The following is a 14,051-nucleotide window of genomic DNA, read 5'->3' as shown; positions in this document are numbered from 1 at the left end:
AAAAAAAAAAAAGAGTAATACTGCAGGTAACAGCACATGAACAGAGATACTGCATGGTAAGAGGTATCACTGGGATGTGAAAATCAGCAAAGAGTGTATGTCTGGGTATGTAGAAATACCAGCACTGTTCAATAGCTACTTTGTTTCTGTCTTTTCAGAAGACGAGGGTGGCGATCTGCTCAAGTCGAGCTTCAGTTTTCCAGGGACGCCAGAGGAGGAGATAGGTACAGATGTCATCTCTCAGATAACTTGCTCTGCTTGTGCACCCCGAGGCTGGGTGCAGCCATGGGGGGAGGCAGGAGGCTGCTCTGCGGCACAGCCATCCCCTGCCACAAAGCCCACAGCGAGCACGGCACCACACGTGTTCGTGAGAGTGGCCTCAAACCTCTCGGCCCAGTCCTTCCAGGGATTTCTCACCTGCTACATCAGGTTAGAGAATCTAAAGCAGAAAAACGTCAGATCTGGGTAGCATCTGGCAGCCGACAATTCAAAAGAAAGCGTTCGAGGAAATTATCAGCTTTCCTTCTTTTGTCATTTTCTTTTTATCTCTACGCTCCAGACAACATAATAATTACAGAAAGAATTTTTTGATGTCACTTCTTGAATTTAAAAAAATAACAGCAGCAAAAAGGAAATCTGAAACTTATAGAGCTCATGAATGAAATCATGATGCATCCCAAAGCTATTAGTAAAACATCCCACTGGCTTCAGTGTGTCCAGATGAATATTTCATATGTTGTGAAAAACTGAGTTTTTGTTCCCAGAATTTCATTCAGATTGTCGCTGTTTTATGTGAAATCCATCAAAATTTTGCTTTATGTGCAATTACTTTATATGGTTATTTTTGGAATAGAAATATGGAAAGTGTTTTTTGTGTGTTTGTCAGTTAAAGCTCCCTTTATTGAAAATGAGCCCACATTTTAGAACATAGTGGTTTTTCTCTTGTTATGCGTATGTTCGTATTAATACATTACAACAGCTTATTTTGTGTATTTTGATCTTTTTGTATTTGAAAGCAGCCTTAATGCTGCATGTTGATAGCAAGATAAGTCATAGCTGCTATGTTAAGGGGCAAAAAAAAATTTTTGAACAAAGAGCAGGAAATCAGGCAGGGAAAACCATTATGTTTAAATAAACGCTTAGAACAGGATTTTCTGAAAAACTATGTTGCCATGACTCAGTTACAGTCATCAGGGTTTTCTGTAAACCTTCGGTGTAAAGATATTCCTATTGGTCTTGTTTATCCACTTAATATTGAAAACTAAGAGACTTTTTTTTAAATTATTTTCCAAGGATTGGACTGAAGTATATGTTAAGGAAGACACTGGGGATCTAGTTTAGTTCCTCAGTTTCTGCTCAAATTATAATTGTGTAAGAGGGAAGATGCAATTAAATGTGAGGCTCCATATGAACCTATCAATAGGTGAATCCTGTTGATAAATCATAGAAAGAAGGACATCTCTTGGTGTTAATGGATATTTATTTATTTTTGCCCTGCTGCCCCATTTCACAGCACACAGAAGGAGTTCAGATACCTTGGGTCAGAGTTCATTGCACGTAACAGCTAGAAAGTAAGTTCAGATGTAGGTGTCTAAACTAGATATCTGGATTTCCTTTAGAGTCAATGAGGAGTGATAGACTTTTTTAGGATCTGGGAAATTTGATGTATTTTAGAAATTTAACTTAGGATGTGATGAATTATGCCCCAGAAGTATGTCAAAACTATTCTCCTTCCTATTTGGTTGAGAAAGAACTGAATAATTTCTAAAGTCAGAGCAAATTAAATATAAGTCAATAATATTAAATGTTAGGTATCTACCTGAGTAAGGAGCTTCATATGAAATAGATTATCAAAGATTAACACAGAGGTATGCTAAACTGATCAATCATCTAGCATCTTGTAGCAGAAATACTAAATTGTAGATTGAGCACCTGATGGAAAGGCAGGGACAACCCAGAGGAGCTCAGGTGCATTCAATGTGCCTGAGTGACCAGAAGGGGTGGAGCCAGGATCCAACCCTTCCCAGACCTCATTTGAGGGCTGATAGTAGATGCAACAGGCTTTCTTGTTGTCTACCTGAGGCCTTTCAAGGGTAAGCAGTTATTTTCCTTCATTTCTCTGTCTGCAGCTGCTGCATTTGGGCTCATTCTCATTTGTTGCAGCCAAAGACTTTGCCACCCCGCTGTTACTGCAGTACTTTCCATCTCGTTATGACATTACATGCCCTGATTATCAAGAAGGTGGGTGTGAATCAATACAAACGAGGAAAAGGAAAGAAAAAAAACAACAACGAAGTCTTAACTGTTCTACAAAAAGAAACTAAACTACTGTAGAAAACTTCAGCTATTTCTGGGTGGAGGACAGAAAAATAATACTAAAATCAGGTAAAGATCTATCCTTGCTCCTAAGTCTTAAGTCCCTTTTGGAGCCCTCTGTAACTACCAAAATTTCCTGGTTAAAGGTGTATGCCTATAGTATTTCTAGAAGGAAATCCTTCTCTCCTCACTCAATTGTGAAACTTTAGATGTTCAAAACAGGTAGACCAGATCAGTCAGATCAGTAAAAACATATGATATCCCATTCTCCCTTACGGAGAACCTCTGTTTTTTGTTTTTGTTTTGTTTTGTTTTTTAAAAAGGCATGTTACAGATGGTAGGAATTGTGAGGACTTTAATAAAAGCTTTGGAATGTTAGCAAAGTTCTGTATAATAAACTAGCCATGGTGTTGATGAACACTTTTGCAGACAGCTGGGATGTAGTTGTTTGTCTGTCTGTTGGTGCTGTTACCTCAACGTTTGAATTCAAGTCCATTATGTGAACATAAATTAGAACCCAAGATACAAGCTATTAGAGAAATCTGAGTGTAGGCGGTTACTCTAGTTCACTGAGCTATGGATCTGGTCCCTCTCTCTTTATCCCAATGGCTGTTTAATTTCTTTGTATGAATATCCTCTATCTGAAGGGACTGCTTGAGGCACTCATTCGTCAAAAAAACATAAAAAGGTCTTTCCTTGAGAAGTACAGTAATTGTCCCAAGTCAAGGCAGAAGAGAGACAATGTTAGTTACGGTAGCCCTAACTGTAGGTTCATTCATTATTTTAGACTCTCGTACCTGCTCAATGTCCCAAGGTGCTTCAAGTTACTATTTCACTGGTATTGAAAGATCTCTGGCTTCAGGCCCTTATTTGTAAAATGGATTTAATGTTTCCTACTGAGGTTTCTGGGCTTTGGTGGGAATTAATTCATGTTTGCATAGTATTTCACCAGAGAAAAAGTGCTGAATAATCACTAAATAATATTAATACAATGATCCCCTGCCTTAATTGGGAAAAGGTATCAAGGGATGGGGCTGATCTCAACTGTTACATTATTGATTCTGTAAAAGAGCTCATTAGTTAATGCAGGCAGAAGTGTGATGGATTCTTTTAAAAGAGCTTGCACAAGCTTTCATAGTCTTTTCTCAAGAAACATTTCAGAGCTTCCCCTTTACCATTTCTTTAACAGAGATCAGGGTAAGCATTTGCATGGCTAGTTTACACACACACCAAAAATTCTGAGAGAAGCAATCTGATAAAGGTAACGGGACTTAATAAAAAGAACAAAGATCTGGCATGCATGGTCTCAAGCTGCTTACTCTGAGTCACTGAGCATACAAACTGGATTTCTTCCAGTTCCAATCTTTATTCTATCCAGTAGTTATACAATCTGAACAACATTATGTATAGAACTACTATTCTGTACAAACTCAAAGCATTCACAATCGTTCCCTTCAGGCATGTGCAGAGTAAAGCAACAATTCACTTTGGGTGTGTCAAAAACATATAATACAATTTTAGCAAGGAGCATATGGAAAATGAGCCATGTTTAAATGGTGTTCAGATAAACAGGAGAAAAAAAGCACTTGAATGTAGAAGAAAGGATGAATTTTTCTTTAAGTACAGATTTTAATAGATGCATGCAGCAAAGAGGGAAAAGAGAGTATTGAAAAAATGTTTTGACTCCTTTTATGGGCAAGAAAGGCATTTATTTTATCTGTAGTTAAACACGTAGCAGCTCCCAATGTTTTACACAGAAAGAAAATTTGCATTAAATTTTTTTTTTTCCATAAATTTCTGTTTTGTCTTCAAGAAGAGATAGGATATCAGGTTGATGTTAAGAAAACAGTTAACACTTGTATCAATGGCTTGCAATTGCTAATAATGCCCTTAATCTACCCCAAATGCAAAGTAAAATGCAAGGGAGTTTAAGGGCAGGTTAAAAGACTGTATTTTTGTTTCACAGTAGTTGCAATCATGCTTTTGGTTAATTTGTGCAGTTCAAGAGTGAGACAGTAACTCGTAGTTATTCAGTCACTTTTGATTGCATGATCATGTCCTTACGACCTTATATATTGAAAGGAAAAAAAGATATAGCCATTTATGAAGCAAACAAACAAAAATAAAAGCCTGACTTTCCAATATGTCTGTCTTTCCACTTAATTATCCACCTTCCTCAGTGCAGTCAGTGTCTGCTGTGTTTAAGTCTCCATCATACTTCTAAAAAATTCCATTTCAGATCCTTGCTTTTCCTGCACCTAGAAGTTGTAGTGCACTGCAGAAATTCATAGATGTGATGAAATTTGTCAGAAAACAAATTTTGATCTTTAAATACCTTATAGTTATGTTTGAGAGCCGATTTCTGTGAATCACTTTTATTCATAGAACAGAATCATATCCTATGTCCTGAGCATCATATAAAATCTTACTATTCTGCATTTTAACTGTAAGCTGTTGATGACAAAAGCTTGCAAACAACATACAGACCAGAAGCTGTCTGTAAAAACTAAATACCTTGTAATCTTACATAACTCTGCAAAAATCCCCTTAGGCCCAAGGTCAATTCACAAGTACGAAAAGATCTTTGTAAGGATGTAAGATTAATCAAATGGGTTATTTGCTATGAATTATTCATCCATTTCTACTACTGAATACAAAAGGGGTTATACATTTGTTACTTTGTCAAAAAAGACAATATTTTTTGTCTAAATGAGTCATGTATTCAGACAGGGCTGCCCAGATGAGGAGGCTGTAAAGTTCAGTAGCTGAGGAAATATATTTTTCCATACAGAAACATTGTGCCATTGTTAGACCACATCTGAAATACTAATTCCAGTATCTGCTCTGAAACAAGTGAAAGATCTTTTGAAGGAAAAGAAACAGGACATGGTGAAACAGCTATGGTTATGTTTCGCATTTGGGCTGTGGGATGTTAGAAAAAAGTTCCTTCTTTGCTCTTCCACATGCCCTGGTGACTTCTGTAACACCGCGATACAGAGCTGATCCTTAGCATGCACCTACATATGGACAGTGGAATGGCTCCAATGAAGATGAGAGACTGACTCATTTCAATGCCTTGCCACGCTTGCCCTCTCCACTACAGATCTTCATTGTATTGTCTCCTTTTAAAAGGATCAAACATACAGCCTTTGAAACTTATTCCCCAATGGGCAGCTTCAATTATGTAAAAGTCACCATGCTCTGCCTCCATGCTCATTACAGGCTACTCAGACTCTGGAGGACAATTCAGACTGGCAAAGATGCGATGGTGTAGGTACTTCCAGCATGGATGTACATGCCATGGCAGTCTCACTGCGCCAGCCACCAATTCAGTCTGTCTTCATTCATAATGGGCTGTGACTGTAGCAGGATTAACACCCCCAGATGTTGTTAATGCAGTACAGACTTTCAGTAGTGAGTTCAGTTTTCACTTTTTACCACAACTTTCTTCTGTAATTCTATTTCATCTTTGCATGTTTCTACAAAGTCATTTTTCTCTTTGTAAGAGCATGATAAGATGCTGTGTATCAGGTTTGTCAGGGGTGTGTGGTACTTACACCACTACCCGATCACGGGAGCAGGGTTCACCTTTTGACCCATCATCTGGGTGCTAATGGTTGCAGGAAAAGACAATGAATGTTTTTATTGCTTTTCACAGACCCCAGGTAGAGCTCAGCCAGATAGAAAAAGAGGCAGCACCCTTATTTGAAAAATTCCTAGTCTGAAGGTTATGGAAAGAGGGAGATTGTCTGCCTGTTACTATAGCAACATGTTTAAAAGGGAACATATCACCAGGCTGCTGTTTCTTCTTGCACCCCATAGGAAAATCAGGATGAGACCTCCTCCATCTCAGTGGGTGGAGCGGAGCAGAAAAGTTCACAATACAATGGCAAAACAGCAAGAGGCATTACTGAGGGGGTGCAGCAAAGAAGATAATGATGAACTCCTGAAAGTAAAAGAAATAATTGTTTTGGGTCAGACCAAGGATGAAATGTTCAATTTTTTGGTGAATCAAAAGATTGCAAAGAACTGATGCTGAAACAAATGACAAAATCAAATCATTTTCTTCAGTTCCGACAATTAAAAGATTTTACTGAACGCTTTAAAAGAAAAATTAGAAGGTATTTTGAAGTAGAAGGGCATTTTAAATTGAACAGTCGTATGTTCTCTGGCAATAATCGATGCCTCTGAGAATTAATGCTTAGGTTATTTCTTTCTCAAAAGCACACTCAACAAAGTAAGTCTTTAATACATACCCATTTTTATGGAGTAACAAATAATTCTGAATGGATATAGAAACAAGTATTTGCAATTTGCTTAGTATTACAGAGACTAGTAAACATCCTCTATCTTGAATAGTCAGAAATAAAGTGCAAATTAAGAAGAATTTTGGAAACAATAAGCAAAAAAAAAAAAAAATCAAGGAAGAAGCTCATAAATACCAACATTCTTTCTGATGTTTTTCATCTAATAATCAGTGAAAAATGTCTTACTAGAAAAGAAACATCAGAGATTTGGTAGTTTGGTTCAGCTGAATAGACAGCTCAGCTGGTTTGGATCCTTGGGATTAAATTTTGGTTTCACCAACATCCATGGCAGGATTCCAGCAAAGCCAGTTTCACCCCTCCATTCCACTCTCTTCCCAAATGGGGACCCTTCTGGGCTTCTTGTACAATTATTCTGTCCATACCAGCATGAGTTGGGACTTCTGTGATACACAGTCTCAATTAGAGGTGATCCTCTTCAAGTGACAAGATTAACAGGTACATTAAACAATAACTTTTCCTAGCAAATGTTTAGGATTAATTCCAGCCCTTGTGGAGTTAATGGTAGATCTATCGTTGCTGTCAATGGGACAAGGATTTCTCAGTTTTGTGTGTAGATTCTTCTATAAATCTTTGAGCTCTACTACCCGATTACTTTAGTTCTCTTTAATTGCTGAGGTACGAGGAAACAATTGTTAGAGTATGATGAAGAAAATGGCTGCACTTTTGGTGATAGCAAGGGAATCTGATTGTCTCCTGTATTTGACCTGATAGCTACAAGCAGCAACACCTTCTCCTTTGGGAGAAGACTCTATAAAGCCAGGTAGAAGGAGGATCAAAAGAAGTTTAGTAGCGTTAGGCTGGCTTTTCTGGTCTGTATTTGGAATCATTATTAACAATTTTCTTAGAGCCGACTTTTAAATAATACTCATATAATGAAGCCAGATTGACTACGTACTGCTGCATTTTTCCAGACTACAGGATAATGCATACATATTGGTTGGTTTAGGTCAATTAAGTTCTGATATTTTATATTTTAGTCAACAGTTTAACAAATCAGAGTCTGTGAGAAAATGTCAGTAATCATTTTGTGAACTTAATTCTGCCACAGTGCTGTTGTCAGTGTGGATAGCAGTGATGTACTTTGAACCTGAAAAGCCCTGTGCAGAGCTGTATGTTACGTACATATTAGTGCTATGACATCATACACTTCAAAGCAATGGAAATTAATTTTGCATCACCCCAAGGGCTCCTTGCTTCCCTCCACTTTAACCCCTGGAGCTTCTTCCAATCCCAGTGTCTCTCTGGGATTTCTGTCCTGTCCCTTGTCATGGCCTGGAAGAAATACTGTGCCTCATTTCCACCATACAAATCAAGGTGCCCATTCTTCCACCTTTAAGGAATGGGGATGGTGTCATTCTATGCTTTCTTGCTTTCCACATTTCTCCTTTTTCACAGATGTTCTCTGTGCAGAAGTCTGTTTTAACCCTGCTTCAGCATGTCTCTGGTCACAGCCTTCTCCAGTGATTGCTACTTTTTCTCCATATCTAATACTAGACGAAGCTGCCCAGAGCCCCATCCAACCTGGCCTGGAGTATTCTGTATCTCCCCCTCAATTCTTCCACCTCCATCATATCAAAGACCCCTTTTTCACTCATGGCACCATTACTGTACACACCTTCCCTATACACCCTTATTTATCTCAGAAATAAATCTTTTGTGATGTTAAATTGTCAATCTACTAATCTCTGTTCGAAAGATGGATGGAGCTGAAGTAAGAAAATTGTTCTACTGAAAGATATAATTGGGTACCATCAAATATTTGTTCCACCTGCAGTTATCTGCGTCAGCGCTCAAAACTCCAAATGCACTAAATAAATGGCATCATTCCATATGCTCCTTACTTCTCCCTTTGGGTTTTCTGACTTTGCTCCAAATTAGTATGTTCTGGTCATTGATGCTGTTTTAGGAATTGAATTTGCATGTCCATTTTTATCTAACACAGGAGTTATAAAAAACATCTTATCCTTGGACATTATTCATCATGTGGTTCCACTGAATTAGTTTAGGCTGTCAAATCATTTTCCATTTTCTAGCACTAGACATGTGCTTCAGATCAGCTACCTTTAGATATTTATGATGTAGTTTTCTGCATCGGAACCTGTCATCTACATCTTTCCCTGTAGTCAGCAGAGATAAATATGTATTTGAAGGATGGCATTCATCCGACATTTCTGAGACATATACTTCAGACTGAGATGAATCATGCTGGTTTATCACATTCCAAAATAAAACCACATCCAGATGGCCTATTTGCAGTAACCCTTGGCCTATGCTATTCCTGAAATCATATCTGTTTTTTTGGTTGGAAAAGTCTGACTTATATTGTCTGAAACTACAATGGCGACAGTTTTACTTTGGACTGATAACCTCCTTGACTTCTTTTAGGTCTACTGATATAAGCGCTGCCATGTGTGCCTATCATAAAGAGCACTCAGGACACTGAATAGACAGGCATTTATTTTTCAGGCTTGTGTCAGGTGCTTAAGTGTCAGAAAGAGACGGGAATTCAAATGGAGCCCATGACTGTGTTTGTTTGATAGCCTTGGGCATTTCGGTGCTTGGCTTTATGTCCTCAGAACTGCCTGCTTCTCTCCTTGAGTGCACAGGGAGATTGGCTGCATAGACGACCTTGTTGTGATAGCCCTGATAGAGCTGATTATGCTGAAATGCTACCCCTCAAACTTCAATATTTCATGTAAGAAGCCTGAGGTGTTAGATGGGAATTTGTAGATAGGTAGCGCTGCGGTGCAAATGCATCAAGTCAATGTAAGAGAAAATACAAGCCTTCTTCAAAAGCTGGAGGTTAAAGTCAGGTAATCACTCAATCTTTCAATTTTAATGTAAATTTTGTATAAGGTATTGTGTTACATATGTTAGAAATCTCTTGAGATCAGAATAGAAGGTTAAGGCGCTTCAGAATTTCTTTCTTCTTTGCACTTGACAGGTTAGTCAGTCCTCTCAATCTCTGAAGATGTTTCTTTTCAAGGTTAGAATAAAGCCAAGAGAAATGTCACAAGTTAATGAGGATACAGTACTGGCTACTGCAGTCCTTGGACAGACAAACCTCTAGCAAAAACATTTCATATATGCATTTGTAATATATATAAGATATACTCAACTGATTAATTTACTTGCATTCATTACATTCAATATTTATATTAGCTATAGGCTAGGCTGCAAAGGTATTTTTTTCTTAATACACTGAAGTACTAATTAAACTGCACAGCAGTATGGTTTTCTATACCACATCTTTTCCAGAACTAGATTAGGTATTCCTTTTCACATTGTGTTTTATTTGTTACACCATCCAAATGAGCTGCTTCTAGTCCAGTGAAAACAGGAAAAATGTTTCAGATGGGTAAGCAGCTTACCAAGAGGCTTAGAAGCTTAAAGCAATTTAAACTAATTTCGAAATAAAAAGAAGTATTTTGAAGAAAAATAAATCAAAAAAAGCAAAAATAAGGCACCAATTAGTATTTCCAGGTATTAATATTCTGCTCCTGAAGCTTTCTTTCAGTGCATAACAGATAAAAAGATTTATACAAAAAATAATTTGTGCAAAAATGCATTTGTTTTGAATGTCAGAGATTTCCAATGCTTTTCCAGTGATTCCCGTTAGCAAAGAACAATGTTCCAGGAACTTGGAGATGCGCAACCTGGATTTTTCATTGTTTAAAGGTTTTTGACCCTTTTATCATATCACATTCATATTCAGTCTAATTCATTTCAAACAATATTCTTGGTCGTTGAACCTCACTTTTTCTCCTTGATGCTGACTGACACAAGGAAGAACTTGAATGCTTTAAAAACTGTGACCAGGCCCTGAAGACAGGGAAACTAACATCTGCTTGGAAAATGAGAGCAGCTGTTTTAGCATGAGAAAGTATAGAAGAATAACCAGGGGAAAGAAAAAATAAAATAAAATAGAAAAAAGAAAAGTACAGAGCATACCAGAGAGAGAACTGCAGTAGATAGGAAAGGATGCAGGGGTCCTTGTGTCTGTCAAGGTTAAAAGTTGACTTATATCAGTGCAGTAGTTTCTGGAAATAAGAACTTTTGAAGAGATTTTCAGGATTTTGGAATTACCAGATTCTGTCTGATTTACCAGTCTGGTTTACCAATCTAGGTCCCGCATAGTCTTTATGTGCTGGCCAAATATCCATTGAAGACAGTAAAAGATCCCATTTAGCTTTGAAAGAAGCTAAAAAGGGAAGGCATTGCTGTACCCACCTGTCTTTTCTTTCTGATTCCATTCATCTGACCACATAGGGTTATATTTGCTTGTTCTTCTCTCTCATCAGTAATTTATTTCTAACAGAGGCACTTTCTCTAAGGGACTAGATATTAGTACTCTCAATTACTTTGATATTTTTAGAGTATTATTGGATACCTCCGGCATTAGTTATTTTTTTTATACAAAATTTTATGATCTTAGCTTTCTCTTTATACAATTCAGGAGAAAAATAAAACCAACACACGTTGTAAGTTTTTGTGAATCAACTGAGCTGTGGGCATTCACCATAGGCACATTTCTAGCCCCCTCCAAATGCTTGAAAAGTATGTTAACTTAATTGAATTTCAAGCTAGCACATTTTTCTTTGTATTTCTGGCAGGCTAAGAGCTAGCACATGGTCAATTACACTCTGGTCTGCTATCGTACAGTAATTCGATCAGCCATAGCTCAATTGTTTCATTGAGCCCTGAAACAGACCTCCCAAAAAGCTTGAATGAATAGTGCAAAGCATAAGTGACTTAACAAATATGTCTATAATAAGACAAAATTCTGAAAATTTTATGATAGCTTATAAGAAAAAGTAGTGGTGCCTTTGACATTGAACAGGTTTGATATTCTGAGCAGAGCCCAGATTTAGAAGATACACATGTAAAGTAATTTGGAACTTTATTCAGTATCAGGTACTTCATCACCGACATCGATGACTCAACTATGACATCGATGCTCAAGCGCACCCTCAGAAAGATTGCTGGTGACAGCAAACTGAATCGTGCAGTTGGCACATTAGAAGGAATGGATGCCATCCATAGGGATCTTGACAAACTTGGAAGGTGGGCCCATGTGAACATAATGAGGTTCAACATAGCAAAATGCAAGGTTTTGCACTTGGGCTGGAGAAATTGCCAATATGTATACAGACTGGGAGAAGAGCTGCTTGAGAGCAGCCCTGCAGAGAAGGACCTGGGGGTACTGGTGGATGAAAAACTTATCATGAGCCAGCAGTGTGTGGTTGCAGCTCGGAAAGCAAATGGTATCCTGGGCTCCATCAGAAGAGGGGTGGCCAGCAGGGACAGGGAGGTGATTGTCCCCCTCTACTCTGCCCTCTTGAGACCCCATCTGGAGTACTGTGTCCATGTTTGGGGCCCCCAGTACAGGAAAGATGTAGAGTTGCTGGTGAGGGTCCAGAGGAGGGTCACAAAGATGATCAGGGTGCTGGAGCACCTCTCCTACAAAGACACGCTGAGGGAGCTGGGCTTGTTCAGCCTGGAGAAAAGAAGGCTGCAAGGAGATCTCATTGCAGTCTTACAGTATTTAAAAGGGGATTATAAGCAGAAGGGAAATCAACTTTTTCAAGGGTAGGCAGTGACAGGACAAAGGGGGAATGGTTTTAAGCTCAAAGAGGGAAGGTTTAGATGATTGGATGCCAGGGGAAGTTCTTTACAGAGAAAGTGGTGAGGTACTGGAACAGGCTGTCCAGAGAGGTTGTGGTTTCTCTATCCCTGGAGGTGTTCAAGGCCCGGTTGGATGGGGCCCTGGGCAACCTGGTCTAGTACCAGACCTGGAAGTTGGTGGCCCTGCCTGTGGCAGGGGGTTGGAACTTATTATCCTTGGGGACCCTTCCAACCCAAGCCATTCTATGATACTCTCCCTGGCAGATTAAAATGGGAAAATTACTTTTGGAAAATGCCCATTTTTTATTTCTTTTAATTACTTTGATTATGCTTATTAAATGCCTATATCAGCTTCTAGCTGTGTATTTAAAAAAATTTAATAAAAAAAAACACCAGAAATTGCCTGAGGCATATACAATGACATGTCTATAGAAGCAACATACAGGAAAATATATTTTTTCTATAGTTACACTGAGCTTGAATCATAGGAAACCATGAAGGATCAAAAAGCTGTTGTTACATTACTCACTGCAGGCCAGCAAATCTGGCTATCTCATATTATATATATATAAGGATATATCAGGATGAAAATGTTGAAGCTTTCTCTGAGCTGTATCATATGGTGTACGAGGCCAAAAGAAATCACCAAGAACTGGCAGTTCTGTTCCACGGAACATGTTTAAGTGAGATCCTTCTTATTGGCTCTTTCTTTTCTTTTGCATGTCTTTCTTTTTTTGTTGTTATTTTCTTCGGGTTTTTTGTTTGTTTGTTTTGTTTTGAAATGCATTGGCAATTCATAGCACAGGAGTTAATCTCTTTCACAGATGTTCAAGATACTAATGAAAAGGCTTTGGGAGGCCTGTTGCCGTTGTGTCTCAGAGTTATGGAGGAGTTTCCTTCCACCTCCCTTTGACTCATACGACTATGAAATGAAAACTAGCAAATTCAGAGCCATTTTGGAAAACATTGCTTCTGTTCCAGTTCCCTTTTCTGCAAAAGTAGAACAGTGAGAACAGTGCCTTCTGTGTCTCATGAGATTGTAAGAACTAATGCAGTAGTTTCTGTCAGGTGCTTTGGAACCCCTTTACAAGAAGCACAGTCTAAGTTCAACATGTGAACTGTTATTATTCCCTTGATAATGTTTGGTAATATGTTGGGTTAAGTGTCATTAATTACAATGCTACTTATGTGGCTTAATCTCAATACACTGCTATAATTTACAGCTTTGTCTATATATAGTTGAACTTTTAATTGGATAATCAAAATTATGTTATTTCCTTTTTGTAACTTCATTTATGAGGGGTATTATAAGCTAAAGAGTACAACAGATTGAGTAATGAACAGTAATAAATTTTTATTTTAATGTGAAAAGCCAAAAAACTAAATTAAAAATAAAAGGTTATAAAAACAAAATAGAAGCAGAAAAGGATGTAAACACACAAGTATCAGTTTCATGCCATGATAAAAGCTAGAGGTAATTTTAGGACACAAGACCATCTTTGATTTTAGTGCAGCAGCACTGCACCCAAGATGAATATTTTATTGTCTATTAGTTTAATTCTACATTAATTTTAAAACATGATGTGAAGCTCTATTGAAGCTAAGATGTAATAAAATTAACTAAGCATCTACTACTATAGGAAATTTAGAGCATTGGGTTATAAGATTGCTGATGCTAAAGACTTGCCACAAGTGCTTTCTGTATTGAAGGTATTATAACATTTGTTAATTGGAAAAAGGCAGATATTAATTGCTTCAGGACAATATGCAGGTATCGAGTTT

The 14,051-nt window shown here is 37.9% G+C and overlaps 1 protein-coding gene across 1 annotated transcript in view; it reads left to right on the top strand.

Moving 5' to 3' along the window:
• Window positions 1–76: 76 nt before the first annotated feature.
• The window catches only part of LOC104909955 (disks large-associated protein 2-like), a 50,550-nt gene continuing 36,575 nt past the window's right edge, over window positions 77–14,051 (top strand). The window contains exon 1 of the mRNA XM_010707856.3: window positions 77–224. Within this exon, the coding sequence (XP_010706158.1) occupies window positions 98–224 (127 nt within the window). The 5' untranslated portion in view covers window positions 77–97. The remainder of the gene's footprint in view (window positions 225–14,051) is intronic.

Source organism: Meleagris gallopavo, chromosome 2 (genome assembly GCF_000146605.3).
Source record: "Meleagris gallopavo isolate NT-WF06-2002-E0010 breed Aviagen turkey brand Nicholas breeding stock chromosome 2, Turkey_5.1, whole genome shotgun sequence".
Classification (NCBI taxonomy): Eukaryota; Metazoa; Chordata; class Aves; order Galliformes; family Phasianidae; genus Meleagris; species Meleagris gallopavo.
Note: the sequence above shows the minus strand (reverse complement) of the source record. Positions and strands in the feature narration are given on the sequence as shown.